Source organism: Rhamphochromis longiceps, linkage group LG7, assembly GCF_057381845.1.
Source record: "Rhamphochromis longiceps isolate RC_006_pf linkage group LG7, R_longiceps_female_GT1.1, whole genome shotgun sequence".
Lineage (NCBI taxonomy): Eukaryota > Metazoa > Chordata > Actinopteri > Cichliformes > Cichlidae > Rhamphochromis > Rhamphochromis longiceps.
In genome coordinates, this window is record NC_140563.1 from 66,539,083 (window position 1) to 66,560,114 (window position 21,032).

General features: G+C 40.7%; 2 protein-coding genes across 2 annotated transcripts; one reads left to right on the forward strand and one right to left on the reverse strand.

Annotated features, from left to right (window-relative positions):
- The first annotated feature begins 1,191 nt into the window (after positions 1 to 1,191).
- On the forward strand, positions 1,192 to 12,512 carry LOC146666752 (olfactomedin-4-like). The gene is made up of 7 exons (XM_085411419.1): positions 1,192 to 1,320; positions 1,444 to 1,566; positions 1,635 to 1,853; positions 5,852 to 6,005; positions 10,900 to 11,127; positions 11,548 to 11,716; positions 11,796 to 12,512. Exons 1-7 carry the CDS (start codon positions 1,267 to 1,269, stop codon positions 12,229 to 12,231), a joined length of 1,383 nt encoding a protein of 460 aa, XP_085267545.1. The 5' UTR covers positions 1,192 to 1,266; the 3' UTR covers positions 12,232 to 12,512.
- A 3,636-nt stretch (positions 12,513 to 16,148) lies between these two features.
- Positions 16,149 to 19,722, reverse strand: LOC146666753 (olfactomedin-like). The gene is made up of 4 exons (XM_085411420.1): positions 19,575 to 19,722; positions 18,769 to 18,981; positions 18,500 to 18,632; positions 16,149 to 17,126 (listed from the first exon to the last, which is right to left on the reverse strand). Exons 1-4 carry the CDS (start codon positions 19,659 to 19,661, stop codon positions 16,264 to 16,266), a joined length of 1,296 nt encoding a protein of 431 aa, XP_085267546.1. The 5' UTR covers positions 19,662 to 19,722; the 3' UTR covers positions 16,149 to 16,263.
- Positions 19,723 to 21,032: the final 1,310 nt, after the last annotated feature.

Below are 21,032 nucleotides of genomic sequence, written 5' to 3' on the forward strand. Positions count from 1 at the left end.
TTCTCTACATAGATGTACATTATATTGAAGTAATGAGAAAAACTGTGCAATGTCATCTTTAAGCCAAGTTTCATTCAGTTAAACTTTGCATAAAGTTATTCACTTTCTGTTCCTAAAATCTGCACCTTCCATTACTCCTAGAGTGATGCAAAACAAACAAAAAAACAAACAAACAAACAAAAATGTTTTTTTCTTCTTGCACATCAGCTGATTTCAGTTTGTATGCTGAGAGGAATAAAATAGCACTGCTTTATTGCACAAGAAAACAAGAGCATGATAGGAAAGTACAAACTGTGTCCAGGAAAGAAACAAAACTCTTCTATATTGCTAACACAACTTTGTTTCTTTTTCAGATCTGCACAAAGCTATTTGTGTTAGCTGACCCCAGCAAAGCTGCCAGAGCCTTACCTTCAACATGTAACCATAGACATTCAGCATTGTAGTCTTGTAGTCTGATCTTCCAGCCTAATTTCTAAATGGACCAGTTTTGACAGGAGAATGGCGCTGGCAGGTGGTTAAAAATGTCTTTGGGCTTGTTTCCAGCTCTTCTTAGAGCTCTTGTGTTATTGGCTTTATGTTCAAACACATGCACTAAAAGATATATCTTATCCGTGTCCTCATTAGGACAGTGACCGTGTCAGTGTCTGGGACTGTCTGAGACGAGAAGAAAGTCTGCACAAGACTGTACATTTATATGTGATACAGTTAAAAGAGCTTAGTGTGCACCAAAATGTGGTAGTGGCTAACACACTGTATGAATAACAAAACCCAGAATTAACTATAAAATTCAAATAGTTCATTTAGTGTATGACCATGACTTTCTTTTCCTGATAGAATTTCATGAAAAAATAACAAAAAAAAAAAAAATGAATAAAATACATCCATTAGTCACTGTTCACAGCTTTTGGATTGGTTTGCATCTTCCTCTCATCACACATAGACCATAGGTTTAACAGTGACTCAGAGTTTGAATCCTTTAGCTGTTATTTGGTACTTTATTAAATGTGAGATATTTATTTTGTATAGCTGAAGATGCTTTTACTGTCATTTCCCATGCTTAAGTGCAAATTCTCTGTGTTGCTGTAATCCAAATCAGAAAATAGAGAAAACAAAGCGATGGATAAAAATGCAAACACACCCACATCCACTTCCTCATATCCACAGGATAGTGGGAGTGTTTGCAAGTTAGAAGGTGCTGCTGCAGTCCCAGTGCCACAATCAAACACTTTAGAGAGGGTTTTGTTCAGCTCTGCTCTCTGATTCACCATGAAGCTGTACATGATCATTCCACTGTGGGCTCTGCTCACATTCACCCAACAGGTAAGAAATACTGAAGACTTCATTTCAATGAAAAAATATCTATTTTCTATTAAGTAAAAAATGTAAAATACCACTAAATGTGATGTTCTGCTTATTTCACTTGCCAGTTAATCTATCTTTCAGGTGTCTCCACGAGAAAAGTGTGCATGTGAGCTGAATAACTCAGAGAAGGCATTCCCTCATGAAAAACTCAGGATAGTTGAAACCAATGTATCAGACTGCAACAGCAACATCACCCCAGAGAAGGTAACTAGTCTTTTAAAGCTCTCATACTGTTTGTCTCCATTCCTGGTTAATCACTGCTGCCTCTGCAGACTGTGGAGCTGGAGAGTCTGCTGCTGGGGTTGGAGCATCGCCTCTCCCAGCTGAACAAAGATGTGCTGATCCTGGAGAAGGAGGATGATGGAGAGCTGTATGGAGTTCTCAGCTTGTATGTTATAGAGAATGAAATGACTGAGATCAAGCAGCTGATTGACAAGCTCAACAGCACCACCCAGAAACACCAGATCCTCACTGCTAACGCCACTAAACAGGTAGATTCACAACCACATGCTGCAAAATGCTGACATCATTCTAAAGATTACTACATCACTGTATCTTTGTCCCAGCTGAGTGTTTTCATGAGAAAAGTGAAAAACACTCATATTATACGTTTTCACAATTTATTATTAGACGGTTGCAATTTCAAATTTGGCTTACATGGCACCATGGACCTGTGGCTCAAAGAGAAAAGCAGTAAACACTTTTATTGAATCTGGTAAAAAAAAAAAATGCAGTAAAAACAATGTGGTAGTGCAGCTGCCTTCTCTTCTAAAACTCCACATCTGTCCACCATGAGTGAGGCTTGCATGGGTGGTTGCTCAAGAATTGTGCCTTGATATGGTGGAGGTGAGCTTGCCAGCAAAGGTGGACCAGAGTGGAGCCATCTAGAGCTGCTTTTCTGGCCTCAGTTACCTTGAGAATGAGGAATGTTCTTTGTTTGAGAGTGTTTGGGGAGGTATAAAATAGTTCAGGGCGGTGTCCTTCCTAAAAAACGTTTTCTGCAGTGTTTTTCTTTTTCTTTTGATAAATCTCACTTCAAAAGACGAGCTCAGCTGGTGGTTGCAATTTTATTTAAGATTTTACACAACACAATGTCTGTGAAGGTTCTCAGTCATCCAGGTCATCGTAGTCTAAGGAGCTTAGCTTCCCTTTAATCATCGTTTGACACATTGTTGTTATTGTCACCAGAAGATTCCAAGATTCTGCAGACCCCCCCTCCTTCCACCAGATGGAGCCAGATAGCACTTGAGCTCAGTCCTGCCACTAGTTGGCACTAATTTTTTTTACCTGTAATATCCTCTTTGCACAAACGGTGTCGCACTCTAATGAATAGACCATTTCTTACTACTTTGTCTTCACTTTTCCTCTGCGCTGTTCACTTCCAGTTTACCGGAGGTGTGCAATTCTCAGACAAAGACTTAAGGAGGAAAATCAGAAAGAAAGTGCAAGAACAACAATGAACAAAGACATACATTTAACCCAGGTTATTGTTTTTATGGGTAGTACAATATCTCAAACAGCTTTAAACACATGGGCTATCAAAGAATTATTCAAGATTTAAGAAGTTTATTGTCATATACACTGCAAAACACAAATGCTTACGCTGAGCAATGAAATTGTTATTTTGCAAGTTCCCTACAAACAACTAAATAAAAAAATAACTGAAATAAGTTAGAATAAACCCCAACTGACTCTAAGCATGGCAAGGGTACTCCGCAGATGAATTGCGCCATTTTAGAGACACGCTGGAGAGCCTTCCTTTCCTGAATGGTGTTATTTCCATTCCCGGAGTTTGTCAGAATACTCTCCACTGTGCGTCTGTAAAAGTTGCTGAGCAGTTTGGAGGGTAATCCAAATTTTTTCAGCTTTCTTAGATAAAAGAGTTGTTGTTGAACCTTCTTGATGATCTGCTGTGTGTTATGGGTCCAGGTGAGATCCTCACTGATGTGGGTACAAAGAGATTTGAATGTCTTCACCGTCTCTGAAAGAAATCTCCGTCCCGGGTTTCTCCGTGGATCGGGTTTCCTCCAAGGCGTGAGCACCGATAAGCAGAGTTTTGTCCTTTCCTTATAAGATTCCTAATTATTCAAAGTAACACTCAGGTATGCCGTTCAGCAGGTTAGTTACGACGTCGGGAGCAGTTAGGAGAACAAAATGATACAGAGACTGTTCAGGTTGCTCTCCCACAATCAACTCAAAGGTTTATTCAGTATACAACAGTTTATATAGAGGAAAAAAAGGTTCGTGTGTCAGCAGGTTCTCAGTTCAAACCGGTACAGACCAAATAAGGAAACGTCTTCCTGCCTTCTGAGCAAAGAAGTATCCTTTGTGTAGTTTATCAGTTCAGCTACAATTTATGATCATTCCAGCAAAATACACTCCTAGACATAGAATACAGAGTTCTTTCATTAGTGAATTCTGAAACAAACCACCTGGCCTTTAACAAGCTCTTTTCTAAAGGATAAGGAAGGGAGGATGGGAGTAAGGAAGTGGTCTCGTCTCTGTGGTATTTTCGACCTTGGGGTACCAGCCTGTGAGTCTTACACATTAATTCTTGGGTCACAGAGAAAGAGAAAAACAACTAGTAAATGGGCCTTATTGAGTAACAGTTTTCCTGTATAATATCACTATAAAACAATATCCTGTAAATGCTACCATGGTATCAAAATATCACAACAGTTCCCTCCTTTTATCATGAAATGATAACATAGTATAAAGACAGAATGTAATAACATAATATAAAGACAAATCATAAATGTGAAACAAATCATAAATGTAACTAGTCCTTCGAGTAAGCTTAATATCAAAATTTTTTTTAAAAGAAGAAAAGAGAAAGAAGAAAACTTCATTCTCTTCTTGGACAATCGAGTAATTCACAACCTAATGCTCAATACATACATCAGGATCATCATTGATGACATCTGGCACATAATCTGGGTCAATTTGTGCCAATTGCAAATACATTGAAGTAGCTGTACTACTAGCTATACGGGTTATCATTGAGCGTACACAGGGTATCACACAACAGTCTCCACCTGAGTCCCGTTGATGTATAGTGAGGCGTGCTGGTCTCTCCTCATCCTCGGGTCAACAATCATCTCCTTAGTCATCATGATGATCATCTCCCATCAACAAAATTAATGATGGAGGTGTTGTACTGGGAAGAGACACAGTTCTGGGTGAAAAGGGTGTCCAGGAGTGGATTGACCACATAGCCTTGGGGGATCCCTGTGCTCACTATCTTTACACCATTGAGTATCTTAGTGAGGAAGTCCAGGACCCAGCAACAGAGGGAGGGTGTCAGTCCAAGAGTGGAGAGCTTTCCCAACGGTCTGTTTGGAATGATGGTGTTGAATGCAAAACTCTAGTCTGTAAACAGCATTTGAATGTAGGTGTCCTTATTTTGGAGGTCTGAAAGGGCTGTTTGGATGGTTGCATTAACGGCGTCTTCGGTAGAAAGGTTCTTACCATATGCAGAGGATTGCAGAGGATCTAGTGTGTCCGGGATGGTATCTTTGATATGGGACTATCCTCTCAAAACACTTCATTACAGGTTCAGACAGGTTATGTTGTTTTTCTTGGGGAGGTGGTTGACTTGAAGCATGTGGGCACAGCTGACTGGATGAGGGATAAATTAAAAATGTCTGTAAACACCTCACCGAAGAGCAGACCCTCAAAGCATGGCTTAGGATGTTGTCACGACCGGCTGCTTTTCGGGGGTTAGTCCTCCTCAGAACCTTGCATACTTCAGTCAAAGTCACAGTGAGTGAAGAGCTGCCTCTACTGGTAGAATCCCTCTGTGTTGGTTGGTGTTTAGGGTATTGAAACAAGCGTAGAACTCATTCAGCTCATCTGGTAGTGCATTGTGTTGTGTGGGGAGAACACCCTGTATCACATCAAGAACTCCACCGATTACACCGACAAGGTCCAGAAATTTACCCTGGATCCAGATGAAACCATGGTGTTCTTTGATGTAGTCTCTCGCTTCACATGCATACCCACCACGGAGGCAGTGGAGACTGTAGCCTCAGTAACCGCAATTGTGACTACCTTTCAATTAGGGCCACCAGTCCAGGTAGACCATCGCCCTCACACATTCCTCAGAAAAGAAGGCTTCACTCTGTTTATGTCTTAGTATCTGAGTGTAGCAGTCTAAATCCCAAATTACTCTGCAATGCATATCGGTTTGCGATGAAGGATACAACATAAATGCATGATACAAATTATGAGGTAATTGTGTAATATAAGATAATGGGTGTACATGAGCCTTAAAGATAAAACATTAATTCTACACCCCACAAATCTATATCTGATACATTTAAAAATTTTGGGATTAAATGCAAGCTAAACAGACATTCATTTGTTGTTGCATTTAGTAATTGTATAAATAAATTGTACAAAAAAATTGTAAAATAGATATAGAAATAGATTTTTAACTGATGCCTGTTGCTCTTTTCATGATTTTGTAAACAATCCAAAATTGTCTCAGCTGGAGAACTTGAAAACAGAGATGCAAGAGCTGGAGAAGTTCGACACCATGCAGGTGATAAAGGGACAACAAGCCATTGCTGCTCTGAAGGTTGATCTACGCAAGTGCAGCGAAAAACTGAACACTACTGTCGCACCCACTGAGCCTCCACAGGGTGAGTCAATCAAGCAGTTTAAAAAAAAAAAAAAAAAGATTGTTTATTTGTTTCTCTTTTCCTGGTGGGGGTGGGAACCAATTATTGGGGGTTGGAGCAATTAATAATCTTTTCTTGTAAATTCATATTGCCTAGTAGCATGAAATCATTTGTGTCCATACCAACTTGACTGATCTTTACATTAAGCCAAGGTAAGCTTAACTAAGCTAATGTAAGATAAGATAAATATGGAGAAGATCACTGAAGAAAATAACTTCTAAAGATGTCTGTGAAGGTTCTCAGTCATCCAGGTCATCGTAGTCTAAGGAGCTTGGAAAGAAAAGCGTCTGGACTTCTTTGAATTGCTTGAACACCCACTCCCCAGTCTGAATCTACACAACTCAGAGAAGAACACACACCTGAGGACAGTCAGGAAAAATGGGAGAAGAACTTTTCAGACCAGAATCTCACTGAACCTGAAAACAAAGTATTAGCCAAAGGACTCAATTTTGCCATTGTTCCGCAACAGTTGCCCATAGTGGACCTCATCACAGCCACAGAAACTGCCATACGGATTAACAAATCATCACAGACAGAAGCAGAGCAAATCAGAATGAAAGTCTCCGCCACCCTCTCCAGTGCCAAAGTCCCTCCGTCTAACCTCACATTACAAGAAAAGAAGGCCGTTGCTTTCCTGAGCAAAGACCACAACATCACTATATCAGTGACAACAATACCTACGAAGCCTTAAAGCGAGACCCCACAAGCAGCTACAAAAAGAAAGTTTTCAAGACCTTGAAAGGGACAAAATCACTGACCGCGTTACATATCACCGCCTTTACCCGCCTTTTCTGGTTTTCCTGACCCCATGGATCCATCATCTTCGTCGAATAGGCCGCTGTTTGTGCTGGCCTCATCCAGCTCTGAGTCTAGGTGATGTCTGATGAAGTGGAGACCCGTGGAAAGATGTAACGTTTGCAAAAGAATTAGGTCGGGGCTTATTGTGCTGCCAAGCTGCAGATGTTTGTTTGGAGCTAGCCTCCAAAAGCTGGCCATACACTGTGCAATTCTTGGCCCATTTTGAACCGATTTTTCAGTCGCGCAACCGTTTTGGGGATCGGCCCGTGTTTTGCCTTTATCGTGTGTGCATCGTGTAGTATACATGGGGTAACGATAAGCAGTTAACACCTCACAACCAGCTCCCAATCATCAATCGTACGGTCGCATGATAATCAAACCTGTTTGAAATCCTGTCGCCCCTCAACACAGTCTGTCACACTGCGCACGCACAAACACAGAAATGAAAGAGAAAAGGTGGAGCAGCACGGCAGTGCAGCATGTGATCTGGACGCAAGAGATGGAGGCACAACTTGTAGGATGAGGCAAGCTCATCCGAGTACCTAAGCGTAGAGCTGCCACCCAGGCAAAAGAAAAATAGAGCTATATCACGTTATAACGTGAAAAGTATATTGTTAGAACAATAAACTTTTCACGTTATAGCGTGATATAGCTCTATTGAACAATATAATATCACATTCATATTATATCTGAACAATATAATATCACATAATATCACATTGGTTGTGAGGTTGTTAGAACAATATACTTTTCACGTTATAACGTGATATAGCTCTATTTTTCTTTTGCCTGGGTGGCAGCTCTACGCTTACGTATCTGAGGCTTTTCAATGTAGCCTCACAAAATTATCACGACTACAACAACCATGAAAAGAGTTGGATGGACATTGCTGCTCAATCACAGCTGCCTTGTCAATGTTTTTCATTAGTAATTTAGCAAAGTTGATGGTGTGTGTGTGTGTGTCTGTGTGAGTAAAAGACAGAGAGAGGGAGAGCGAGTGACAGGTTTTGTATGATAAGCTTCATGTTATGGACGCACAGTTTGAGCACTCAGGTCGCATCAGAGTGTCAGGCCCTGCATCGTGACCTATGAACTTCTAACCCCTGAGATTCAATTGTACAGTTTGAGCAGGAGCTGAATAACGTGACTGAAAAAAATCGCACAGTGTTTGCCCAGCTTAATGTAGACCGTTTAAACTAAACAAGCTGCTGTTTCACATATTAAACCCTGTCAGCCGCAGTATTGCCTCCTGTTTTAACAGTTAAAGCAGTAGAGACGAGCTGTTTGCATGCGCATTGAACTCTAGCATCATTAACCAGGCTAGCTGTTAGCTTATAGGTCATGTTAGCTAACCAGCGAGCAGTTAACAGGACAGCCGAAGCTGCACAAAACACCCACAAACTTATCTCACTACAACATAGCGCCGAAAATATGACAGCTGCTGTAACATAAGACTGACGTCCAGCTAACCAGAGCTAAAAAGATATTTAGAGAAAACTTACCATTTCCTCAGGTTACACGAGTTGAGTTGTTTCACGCTGAAAAGTTGGTTTGTTTTGGCTCTCACTGAAGACACCGACACTGAAGACATAGCTGTTCCTTTGTTCTGCTTTTAAGCAAAACATTCTTTGTATATGAGGCCAAGGGTGTTCTCTTCAGCTCTAGCGTAGACTCTGCCATGTTTTCATGTTTCTTCTTTCCGTGTGTCCGCTACTTTGAAACGCTTGGGCCGCTCTGCCCGCCACAGTTTCAAACTGGTCATGTGACTGCATGGCCACATCTCATTGGTAAAAACTCCACTGGCAGCATGTTATCTAATGTGTTAAACAAATTTTTATTTTTGTTTTAAAGTAACGACTCGAATTGTGCAAATGTACCGTTAATGTACCGAGTAAAAGTACCGTTTCTTCTTCACAAATGTACTCAAGTAAAAGTAAAAAGTACCGTGCAAAAAAGGTACTTTAAAAGTACATTTTTTTCAAAAACGTACTCAAGTAAATGTAACGGAGTAAATGTAACTCGTTACTACCCACCTCTGGAGAGTACCCAGCCTCTGGTACAGATATGTAGACGACACCTGCGTCAAAATCAAAAGACAAGTGGAATCCTTCACTGCGCACATTAACGCCGTGGATAAAAACATCAAGTTCACCAGGGAAGACACAAAGGATAACTGTTTGCCTTTCCTGGACTGCGCTGTGCACATTGAAGAGAATGGCAACCTCAACATTGAAGTTTACCGGAAGCTCACACACACGGACCAGTACTTCCTCTTTGACTCCCATCACCCTCTGCAACACAAACTTGGGGTAATCAGGACCCTACACCATCGGGCAGAACATGTTCCCTCTAAGCCTGAAGGGAAAAAGAAGGAACACACACATGTAAAGGAAGCACTTAAAACATGCGGTTATCCTAATTGGGCGTTTATAAAGTCAGCAAAGAGGCACAGGAAAGAAGATCAGACACCAGGGAGGGAGGATAAGAAAGACAGACGCAACAACATTGTCATCCCCTATGTAGCCGGTGTATCAGAGAAACTCAGGAGAGTTTTCTCCAAGCATGACATCCCGGTGTACTTCAGACCCAGCAACACACACAGAGAGAAACTGGTTCACCCGAAAGACAAAACTCCTAAACAAAAACTTAACAATGTGGTGTTTGCTGTACAGTGCAGCGAGGAATACCCAGAGCTCTACATCGGAGAGACCAAACAGCCACTTCACAAGCTCATGGCACAACATAGAAGAGCCACCTCCACGGGACAAGACGCAGCAGTTCATCTGCATCTTAAGTACAAAGGTCACTCTTTCGAGGATGCAAACGTTCACATTTTGGACAGAGAGGACAGATGGTCTGAAAGAGGAGTGAAAGAAGCCATTTACGTCCACTGTGAGCGACCATCTTTGAACAGAGGCGGTGGTTTACGACACCAACTCTCTGCCATCTATAATCCAGTTTTGAGTTCCCTTCCCAGACGCCTTAACGCCCACTCACATCCTGGGCCATCTGACCTCAGGAAATCACATGATAAGGTGGGGCCAGGTTTCACAATGAGCTCACCCAAAACCCTGGCTGATTGTGACCCACACCTGCTTTCACACCTTGGCTCATGTGATGATTAGGTAGAGGATCATCAGGGGGTCCTTTGCCCCTCTGTGGGGGGAAACTCCCACTGGGTTTAAATCTGGGACTCTCCACCATTTAACCCTTAGAACTGAAGAAGCTTCTCGGATGAGAGGTGAAACGTCTTCAAGCAACTCAAAGAAGTCCAGACGCTTTTCTTTCCAAGCTCCTTAAACTTCTAAAGATGACAAAAATTAAGGACTCAGTTGAATAGAAAATACAAAATAGGTGAAGTTCTTAATAAGACCAAATCTTGATCTGTCATTGAGTCAGAAAAGCTGAAACAAATGTGAGAAAAAGTGCTCAGCTGCATGTGGTTTAAATTGTGGTGAGGATCCATTAATTATCCATTGCCTTTCACTAGAGTAATCAATCATCTCGATCGCCTGTGTCAGCTGATGAAAGAATCCAATCAGTGCATTGAAATTGGATTCAAATAGCAACAAGGAATCACTTGCACTGATAAACATGGTTATCAATAAGCTTTAAAATTAGGTAAATACAACCTCAAATAAAAATATGTGAAGTAAAAGGCTAGGTCCCAACCTCAACCGAACTTAGATGCTTGGCTGGGTCCTTCAGAGAGCTTTGCAACATTGCAAAGAAGAAGTCGACAAGATGAAAGAAACACATAATGTCATACAGAAAATCATTAATTCAAGTTATTTGTTCAAAAGGTAGTTACACAAGCTATCATGAATTGAACCGAATTCATTTAATAAATAATATAATAATAACAATTATTACTTTAAAGTAGTTGCAGTAAAAGAAAGCTCAATCGTTATATGATGAATAAACCCCAGCATGCATTGATAAAAGAATTTCTAGTTTGTCATATAAATAAATTTAAAAGGCCTGTTATAATATGCATTTCCTCCATAAAAGTAGCCTCACGGAGAACAGCTAATACACACTATACATTTCCCCTCAGGTACCTGTGCACGCAGCCGGCTTGTTAATGTTACTGAGCCAAAGGTCTACACAAAAGGAGAATATCCTGGCTCGTATGCTTACGGAGCCTGGGGTCGTGATCCCAGACCAGAGAAAGGCAAAGAGAGCTGGTATTGGCTGGTGATGTTGACATTGAGTAACGTACATGCCAACTATGTTCGTCTTTACAGCAGTCTAAGTTCTCTCATCATTGGAGTGAGCGTCCCAGGTAAGGAACTGCTCGCTTCTCTTTGTTTATTCCCCTACGAAATGTAAAAAACCCTTACTGTTTATACTGGGATCACACTGAAGTTGGTAAATTAGTAGTTTATTGAATCATTTGAATTTCCAAGAAAGAAAGAAATTAACCTGGAGGTTTGTTGTACGTTGGGTTACTGAATGTGTATGGAAAGGACCGTTTAAAGTTTGCTAGGTAACTACAATACCCAACTGTACCTAAAATTGAATTATGCAGACCACAATAAAAGTGACTTTACTCTTTAATATTATAAGAGAACACTGACATTTTCCTTACTTAAAGTGGAATAAAGTAAAGTGCACGATTGTTTTAATTACTGGCACATTTCTGTGAAGCAAATTATAGTTTTAAACTATTAACATACGTTTATTCCTCCTTTTTCTTCTTCAGGTAACGTCCAGATCCACTCCTCAAACCCAACTACCAACACCATCCAGGGTCCAAATAATGTTCTGTATGGAGGGGCTTTGTACTACAACTGTTACAACCAAGATTATGTTTGTCGATTTAATCTCACCACTAAAAGTGTCACAACCTTACAACTACCAAAAGGCACCAGGTTTGTTACTCAACTTTGAAAATGTTAGTTTAAAGAATAACTATGACAGAAACTTTCACTGCTATCCTCTGTTAACCAGGTACAACTCAAAAGGTAACTTCTGCCATCTTGAGGAATGCTACCCATACACTGACCTGGACCTGGCAACAGATGAGTCTGGTGTCTGGGTGGTCTACACCACCACTCAGGACGTTGGCAACTTGGTTCTCTCCAAGCTAGAGGAGGGTGAAACACCAACACTTAGGCGTACCTGGCGCACTTCAGTCTACAAGCGGGCAGTGACCAACACCTTCATGGCGTGTGGCGTTCTCTATGCGACACGTTACATTAACAGGGAGGTCGAGGAGATCTTTTACTCATTCAACACCGTGACGGGACAGGAGAAGTTCAACATTGGCATCTTCATGAACAAAATGTCTCCCAACATTCAAAGCCTAAATTACAGCCCTGTGGACCAGATGCTGCATGCTTACTGTGACTCCAACATGGTTTCCTACAAGGTGTTGTTTGGGTAAATTGATGTTGTTTCATTTCTGCAAAATTGATTGATCTCTATAAAAGTCTGAATTCAAAACAATTTTTTCTCAAGATGTTTCATGTTTAATGCATCACATTTCATAAACAATGTATTTCTCCATTAATCTAATTCTACCAGTGTAAATAAATAGTTCATTGTTGCCTTGTACTCTCTTTATTCAATAAAATCAATATTTCCAGTGTAGTGGTTTTAATGTTCAGAGTCAGTCTAACTATGTTATTATATCTTTTTTTATGTAAACATACAAATGTCATATTCTCATAAAAGTTACATGATTGTTGTTCTGACATTTGTGGAGAAATCCTTGCAGTGACATTAGTGTAGCAGTTATCTAAATAAGTAAATTAAATTCAAACTGATTATCAACTCATTAGTTGTTGTACCAGTGTATTACTCTAAGTACTGGCTCTTTCTATGCGTGACATAAAAATCCTCTTTTTTCTGAATGCAGAAAACTAATCTATGATTAATTTTACAGACAATTTTTTTTTAAATGGCCACATGAATAAAAACATTCCTACTTTCTAATGGTATCTACCATTTACATTGTTTATGGAGATATTTGTGAAATATTCTCCAGCATTTACACTGACTAACCTTAACATTGTGTAACATTTAAAAATTATCCTTCAAGTATCTGATATTACACATTTTATAGTTCATAATTCAAGCGCAGACCACCAAGGTGCAATGGCCTACACTCAACTGATATGCTGTTGTGTTTATATTGTAAAGTAAAAACCCTATAATAATATAAAAAAAAACCCAGAGAAACCCCAACAATCATATCGCTCCCATGAGCAGGTGATTTGGCGACAGTGGAAAGGAAAAACTCCTTTTTAACAGGAAGGAACTTCCAGCAGAACCAGGACAGGAGAAGGATGTCCATGTGCAGCAATGGAAGCAGATATGGAAGGTAAAATCCAAAGTGGTCCCAATGGTATAGGGCAATGTATTTTGATTTCCACCAGTGATTCGATTCAATTTTGACTAGGGATGGGTATCGTTTAGGTTTTATCTGATACCGGTGCCAAATCGGTACTTTTGAAACGGTGCCGGTGCTCAAACGGTGCTCAAACCAGTGCTTAAAGAATGGAGAACACAAAATTGGTCCAAAAACCTCTCATATTCAGCTGGTTTTTTGTAAAAAGATAACAATGTTAGCCTTTTCTGCAGCTATGGGGCATATATGGTATCACTCTTGGCTGGAAGCAGTGCTTAATCAATGGAAAAAACACAAACTTTGTCCAAAAACCTCTCATGTTTAACTGTTTTCCAATTCTTCTTTGGTCATTTTAGCCTTTTTGGCCAGGGTGAAGAGAGTATCTGCCATCAAACAAGAAGACAGCCGCATGTAGCTATGATGATGTTTGCTAGTTCACCTTACATGCATTAATGTAATAACGTGGTTAGCCTACTCAACGTAAATTACACACAAACAACATTAAGCTACTCACGCAGAGTAGAACGGCTGCTGCTGCCATCAAATACGGCGCATTTCTCGGCTTTTAAAAAAAAAACGCTATGCGTCGCCAGGTGTTTCATCGGATTCGAGGTGTTACTTCCTTTGACAGTATCACAGTATCAGCTTAAAGCACTTGTTGCAGGCTGCTGAGTTTGCATATTTTGCTGTGAAGTACAGCCAGACTTTTGACCGCTTCGCCTTGGACATTTTTAATCTGTAGCTCTGCATAAAAGAACGTACGTACCTGGACCCGCCTACTATCCTCGGAAACGTAAAATGATTGGCTAGAAGTGTATCACAGCTCAGGAAAAAAAAGCACCGAAATAAAGCACCGAAATGTGCGCTGCTTTTCGGTCTGGTTGCTACCGTTTATGTCAGAACCGGTGGCACCGGACACCGGTACCCATCCCTAATTTTGACACAGTCAATATTCACGGAAATATTATAATTCTGATCATTTATCTACAGGAAAGGGCAGAGCAGGCTGTACCTACTGGGGAGACTCAGGTCTTTTGGAGTGAAGGGCCCACTCCTGAAGACCTATGACTCTGTGGTGGCCTCAGCCATCTTTTACTGTGAGGTCTGCCGAGGCGGCAGCATCTCTGCTGGGGACAGGAAGAGACTGAACAGGCTGATCCGGAGAGCCAGCTCTGTTCTAGGATGCCCTCTGGACCCAGTGGCGGTGGTGAGTGACAGGAGAATGGTGGCTAAGCTGTCGTCCCTGTCGGACAACATTTCCCACCCCATTCAAGAGACTCTGACAGCATTGAGCAGCTCCTTCAGTGGCAGGCTGCGGCACCCAGGCTGGGATGGAGAGATTTCGCAGGACTTTCCTCCCAACTTAATGTCAGACTCTACAACATGGTCTCTGAAGATGGCCACACACATGCAGACAGACACACACACATCCCATACACAACTGTAACTGTCTCCCTGATGTGCAGTATTACCAAGTGCAATTCTTTCCTACCATAACAGAGCATTTTATTCTATTTTGTACAGTATTTTATTCTAATTCATCTTATCATATTCCATTGTGTTTATCTTAATTTTTACTGCTCTTAAATTTGTACTTTCTGCCGTGACCCAAATATTTCCCATTTGTGGGACTAATAAAGGTTTATCTTATCTTATCTTATCTTATCTTATCTTATCTTATCAGTACAAATCCATTATTTTATATCTATGTATATCTATATATAAAAATAAATCTAACACTTGTGAGACCTTAGAGGTCACATCTTGTAACTGGAAGGTTGCCGGTCCGATCCCCAGCTCTATCTGTCCTGGTCGTTGTGTCCTTGGGCAAGACGCTTCACCTACCGCCTACTGGTGTTGGCCAGAGGGGCCTGAGTGTCTAGAAAAGTGCTATATAAATGCAATCCATTATTGTACCTAAGAATAAAACACAAACAAATATGAAGGAGATTTTTCTGGCTGGCTTTTTATAGCAGATAAACACCTTAAAAATATTTTGCAGTACATCAAAAACTGAAGAAAACCATGAATCAGCATATAAACATTACCTAATGCTGAAGTGAAGCAGAGCAAAGTTAAGGAGGTTTTATTAGCGACTACAGCTAAGCGTTTTATAATTTGGCATAATTATTAAAGTTTAATTTTTTTTGGTATTGAACAGCAGAAATTGGTCCTTCTTTTCGGAAGTCTGTTTTGGAGAAAAAAGTAGCGGGCAGCAGCACTTTACACAACGGTAGACTGGTGCGTAATAAGCAAGTGAATAATGCAAAAAACAGAAATTTTAGTACATTCAGAGAGAGAAAGCTGTGCATGAAGTGTGATTTTCTCATGGTGGAAGCAAAACAGCAAGAGGAAGATAGAATTCGTGACAATCCTTTTCAAACGTGAAGCGTAGTCTTGATCTTCTTTTGCTGCTGGTTCAGTGAATTTTGGTTGGAGAGTGATGAAACCTGCAGCTTCAGAATCTGTGAGATGTTGCCTTTCAGCACCCAGTGGCATGTCCCCGTTGGGTGAATGGGGTGGGGGGTGCATGCTTTGCATTTACATCTTTTTGCAAAATCCGTTTACATCATTAGCTGTTTGATGATTGAAACAGTTTTGTGAGCTTTAACCTCAGACTCTGCCGTTTCTAGCAAAATACATTTACATTTAAAAATCGATTTTGGGTATCAATATCACATTATTCAAACTAAAATCAATTTCTATGATAAAATCAATTTTTTAAACCTACCCCTACAGTGTTAGCAGTAATGTTAGAAGCTGTAAACCCAAAATAGTTAAAATCTTGATGTTTTTGGTACTGAAGACTTTATTATGGTTCTAACCGGTGTTTGCATTCAGTTTAACCAAATGACATTATTAGTATAAGAACAGTTTTTACAGCATACATGACATATCTGTGGTATTTGTAGCTAACATCACTGTTGCATAAAATAGTCCTTAAACATGCAGCATACATGATATATCTTCAGCATTTGCAACATCTGCTAAGATTGCTGCTGCACAGAAAAAGCCATTGCCTTTTTTTTTTGGAGGGGGGGGGCTTGGTCATGTGACAATAACTAGCTACAAAGCTTCAGATCTGAAGTGGGCCTGGTAGGCCAGCAAGTATCCATCGTTGTACATGTAGATCTGCTTGTTGGTGGGATTGTAGCTCAGACTAGCCACTGCTTTAGCTACCTTCTCCAGTGGTATTGCTAGTGAGTTGTCTTCTTTGCCTGTGGCTGTGTCGAAGGCGTAGAACACCTCCTCCCGGTACTCATTAACGTAACGAGTTGCGTACATCACACCGCACACCATGAAGGCGTTGCTCGTTGCCTTCTTGAACAACCTCGTTTCCCACGTCTGTGTCACGTTGAGACTCTTCACCTCGCTGTCCCAAACTAACCGGCTGATCACAAGGTTACCATGGTTACCTATAGTGGCATAGAGAGCCCACAGTCCTGTTTCATCTGCCTCTACATCAACATCACTATTGAGCCGGCAATCGTAATAACAATAGGGGAACTTGTTGTTGAAACCCACACCAGTGCCTGGAAGAGTCACCCGTTTGACCTCGTTGGCCTCAAGGTCGTACCGGCAAATGTCTGCAGAGCGGTAGCAGTGATAATACAGAGCCTCGCCATACAGGACGGCGTTCGGACCTTCATTTGTGCTGGGATGACTGTAAGATGAAGCAAAGGTAAATTCTCTGTGGTTTGTTGAGGCCATGAAGTCTTCGTAGGTTTGGTAAAGGCGCACAGTGTTGCCCCAGATGTGGCTGCTTAGCAGAGGTTGAACCCAGTAACTGTTCTTCTGCCCCTCGCTCTCGTTCTGGGCTTGTTTTCCCCACGAACCAGAGATATAGCTCTTACCATGAGGACTGACTTTGGTCGTGATAGGGTCACTGATGTTGGTGATCAGACCTCTGACGCAGTGCTTGTCCTGAACTGGAAAGATAGAAAGATCAGAAGGTTTTTGAAGCAGATGATGATATAGATACAGTCAATTGTTGTCATTTATCATCATTACTTATCATCCCCTTAAGGTGTATCCTTGCTTTGAAAAGGGGAAGCTTTTTATTTCTAGACTGGGATGGCTCTGCACTGGGTCTGACAGAGGGCTGGGTCGGTGACCCAGCATTTTGAGTTATTTTGTATTTTTTCTTATTTATGAAATAATATAAAGTTCTCGGGTTATTATTAGTTGGTATTAGTTGAAGTTGAGTCTAGTATATTAGACTCGTTATCGTCCATGTCTCCTTGCTTATAAGCCTTTTTCTGTTTAAAATGTGTAATCTCCTTGTCTGTGTAGGGTCCCCTTGTGTCTTTGTCCTCTCTCACTTTCTGGGAATTCTGTTACTATAGACAATGTAGAGACTGGATTTTCAGCTCTAATGCCAGCTAGAACTGTTTGTTGTGAGACAGGTTGCTGTGAGACCAAACTAGACTCCTGTGGGTCTAAAATATGGGCCGGGTCGGATCCAGAGGCAGAGTCGAAGGACTCAGTGTGCTCTGGGTCCCCAGAAGTACTTGTTTCTACTCCCACTTGGGGGCTCAGCAGAGGTTGCCCAGGTCCGCTGTGCCAGCTGGAGGGTCAGACAGGGCTAGTCAGCAACTTCATGTTTGAGCTGGGGGTACATGAGAGCCCAGCCTCCAACTTTATGCTCCAGCTGGGGGTTCAGGAGACCCTAGCCAGCAGCCTCTTGTGCCAGCTGTATGCTCAGCCGAGCATATATGGTCCAGCCACGATTCAGCCAGAGGTTGACGTCTCATCTAGTCTCATCTCAAAGTAGCCTGGTCTCGCCTGTCAATGCCCTGCGCGGCCTGCCAGTCCACAACCACCTTCCAAGCCCCAACCAGCGCATCAGGTGCCTGCCAAGCCAGCCCGTCCATGGAAATCAACCAAGCCACCAAAGGGCCCTCACTCACGTTCACCCTAAGCCATAGCCTAAACTGGGGGTATGGAACTCCAGGCCTCAAGTGCCGGTGTCCTGCAGGTTTTAGATGTGTCCTTGATCCAACACAGCTGAGTCAAATGGCTAAATTACCTCCTCAACATGTCTTGAAATCCTCCAGAGGCCTGGTAATTAACTAATCATTTGATTCAGGTGTGTGGACCCAGAGTGTGAACTGTAACCCTGATACTAAAATCACATTTTGCACCTCAAAAATGCCAAACAGGCATTCTGTTCCCATAAGTGACTGTTGGTCCTCACAAATATAGTAGCATGCCAATTTTCTGTCATCACAAAGATATCTAAACATGTGCACGCACACACACACACACACACACACACACACACACACACACACACACATACCTCTGAAGTCTTTGGGGATTGACTTGCAGGTCTCCACATTATTCTTTAGGTAGCGCAGTTTCTCCTTCACAGTCTTCATGTTAAGCGTGTCTATTGTTTGCATCTTGTTTACATGTTTATGTAGTCTATCAGCCTATCAGAAATGGATATAATATTATTCTATTGATAATTCTGTTACATCACAACAGGTCACATGTGACCTGACATAGTATAACATTAAATCTTTTCTTTCTGTTGTATTTTGCTGCCATTTGCTATTTTAGCTCTACCTCTTTGGAGAGTTTCTGTGTCTCGGAGTTGTTAAGCTGGCTGTGGACCACATCGATGTCCACCTGTAACTGGCTGAGCTCCTGGCCCAGCTGGCGCAGGGACAGTTCTGTATACAGGCCCTGGGAGTGCAGGTAGTTGTAGGGCTCCAGCCGAGCCGTAAAGTTGGTAAACTGATCCTGGATCAGAGGGAGACGTTGGCTAGAGAACGTCAGCTGCAAGAAATGCAGACAAAAAAAATCCTTTGTTCAAAGACATGGCTTTTTTTCCTATACGAGCTATGTAAAAAATACATCCAAATTTTAAAAAGTTAATATTTTGAGGGGAAAGAAAAAGTGGTTACCCTATATTATAAAATACTGTACATATTTTCTATTATAGATAGATATCCATCTGTTGAAAGATAAGAGATCATGGACCTCAGCTGTGTAGTCTCATATTATTAAGAATAACAACAATAATTTTAAACATTTGAATCCCCAACTGATAAGATATATGTAAGAAAGGCCAGTGAAGCCAAGCTTTTTATTTTATTTTCAAAGACAAGTCTTTTGCAAGCAGCATATAAAATAATATATGAATGTTATGAAAAAACTTTGATACAGTGTTTATCTTTAAATAATGAAATATCAATTGATTGATTATACCCATACTTAGTATTCATTATGATAATAATAATTAATGAATTATTAAATAATGTTTTCTTGATTATTGATTCATTTTTACTTGTATTTTAGTTGTTTAATAGTACAACGTTAGTTCCTGAGAGCTTACTTCAGTACAATAAAGCATATAGATGAGTTCTTACCTCTTCTTGTAGGTTATTCAGAGATTCTTCACAGGTGTGAACTTCCTCCAACACGTACTTAAACTTCTGAGCAGGAAACACCCACATGGTGGAGTTTAGCTGGCACACACATGCATTTGCCTTCTTGTAGCCCGACACTCGCTGACTCTGGCTGTCAGCCTGATTTTGCAAATAGGAGCACAAATTCTTAAAGTCTATTTACATGGTAAACAAACAACAAAAAATACTACGTATAATACTTTTTTTAATTTATCGACTAGAAGTGTGACTTACTGTGGATGACAGCAGCAGCAATAGAAGCAGCTGCAGCATTTTTAGAGAAACTGAGACTGGACCAACACTGACACACGGTCTTCTTCTGTTTTCTTTAGAAAAACTCACTCACAACAAACTCAGAATTTGCCGGTTTGCTTCCTGTCACTGATAAGTTGCTCCACAGCCTTAAAACCACTTGGACAAATGACACAACTAAGAACATCAAACTGGCGTTTTGTACGACCCCTCCCGCTTTCTTTATGCATTGTTAGTTTACTGGCTCTCATTTCCCCTTTTCAGTCTTCCTTAGACGATTATTTCGTTTTTTTCATTCAACTGTTGATTTTTCATTCATTTATTTATTTTTAACTATATAATAAAAGTGGAATGAACTGCCCACTGATTTTAAAGCTAAATTCATGTTTAAAACAACAAATCCAGTAGAAATTAAGTTTTCATCATATGTTAGTATGAAAATCTAATTTTGAAACGCTGCTTAAAAAAGACACTCAAAAATAATATATACCTTTGCAGGTTGTAGTCGTTAGCTTTTTTTTTATAGTGAACATTTTTATGATTAATGAAAAAAGTTAAACTTTAAAAAGTGGGCATTTACAGTGATGTATTACTATGATATAATGCCATGCTTGTTCAGAAATCCAGCTGTTAATTCCATTGCATTAACAGCTGATGTAGTCTACAGTATAGAGTAAAGCTCAGGGAAGCACAGGCTTCTCTGTGTAATGAGGCTACAACCTGTATTGAGTCAACATCTCTGTGCTGAAGAGGATACTAATGGGATTAAAGAATCCCATTAATAAATTAAACTGGAACTGAAGCCTGGAATTGCCAAAATTGCAAACAACCATGAGCTGCTAATCTTAATTCTCAATTATTTTTGCTTACTTTTTATTTATTTTACATTAAAAAAAAAAACCCTGACAAACTATGATTTCTGCTACATCTGCTTTCACCTTGCTTACTACTGCAGTTTAACCTATCAAGGTCAGTGACAATCCGATCAGGGGCGGAGCGGGGGGGTGGCTTACGGGGCTTAAGCCCGGGTTGTTTTGTCAGAAGCCCGGGGTATTTTGGAGTGTAATTTTTTCATAGTTAGATGCCTGGCTGACAACTGTATAAAACAAAAAGTACACACAATATTCGAAGCACATAGTGCACACTGTGGGAATTTACGACTGTGCG

Excerpts from the sequence above, each read along its gene's own strand:
- LOC146666753 (XM_085411420.1), bottom strand. The coding sequence starts at position 19,661 with ATGTGGGTGTTTCCTGCTCAGAAGTTTAAGTACGTGTTGGAGGAAGTT. Across the intron at positions 18,982-19,574 it reads TGAATAACCTACAAGAAGAG|CTGACGTTCTCTAGCCAACG; the intron begins GTAAGAACTCAT and ends CATTTCTTGCAG. Across the intron at positions 18,633-18,768 it reads CACAGAAACTCTCCAAAGAG|GCTGATAGACTACATAAACA; the intron begins GTAGAGCTAAAA and ends CATTTCTGATAG.
- LOC146666752 (XM_085411419.1), top strand. The coding sequence starts at position 1,267 with ATGAAGCTGTACATGATCATTCCACTGTGGGCTCTGCTCACATTCACC. Across the intron at positions 6,006-10,899 it reads ACCCACTGAGCCTCCACAGG|GTACCTGTGCACGCAGCCGG; the intron begins GTGAGTCAATCA and ends ATTTCCCCTCAG. Across the intron at positions 11,128-11,547 it reads CATTGGAGTGAGCGTCCCAG|GTAACGTCCAGATCCACTCC; the intron begins GTAAGGAACTGC and ends TTTCTTCTTCAG.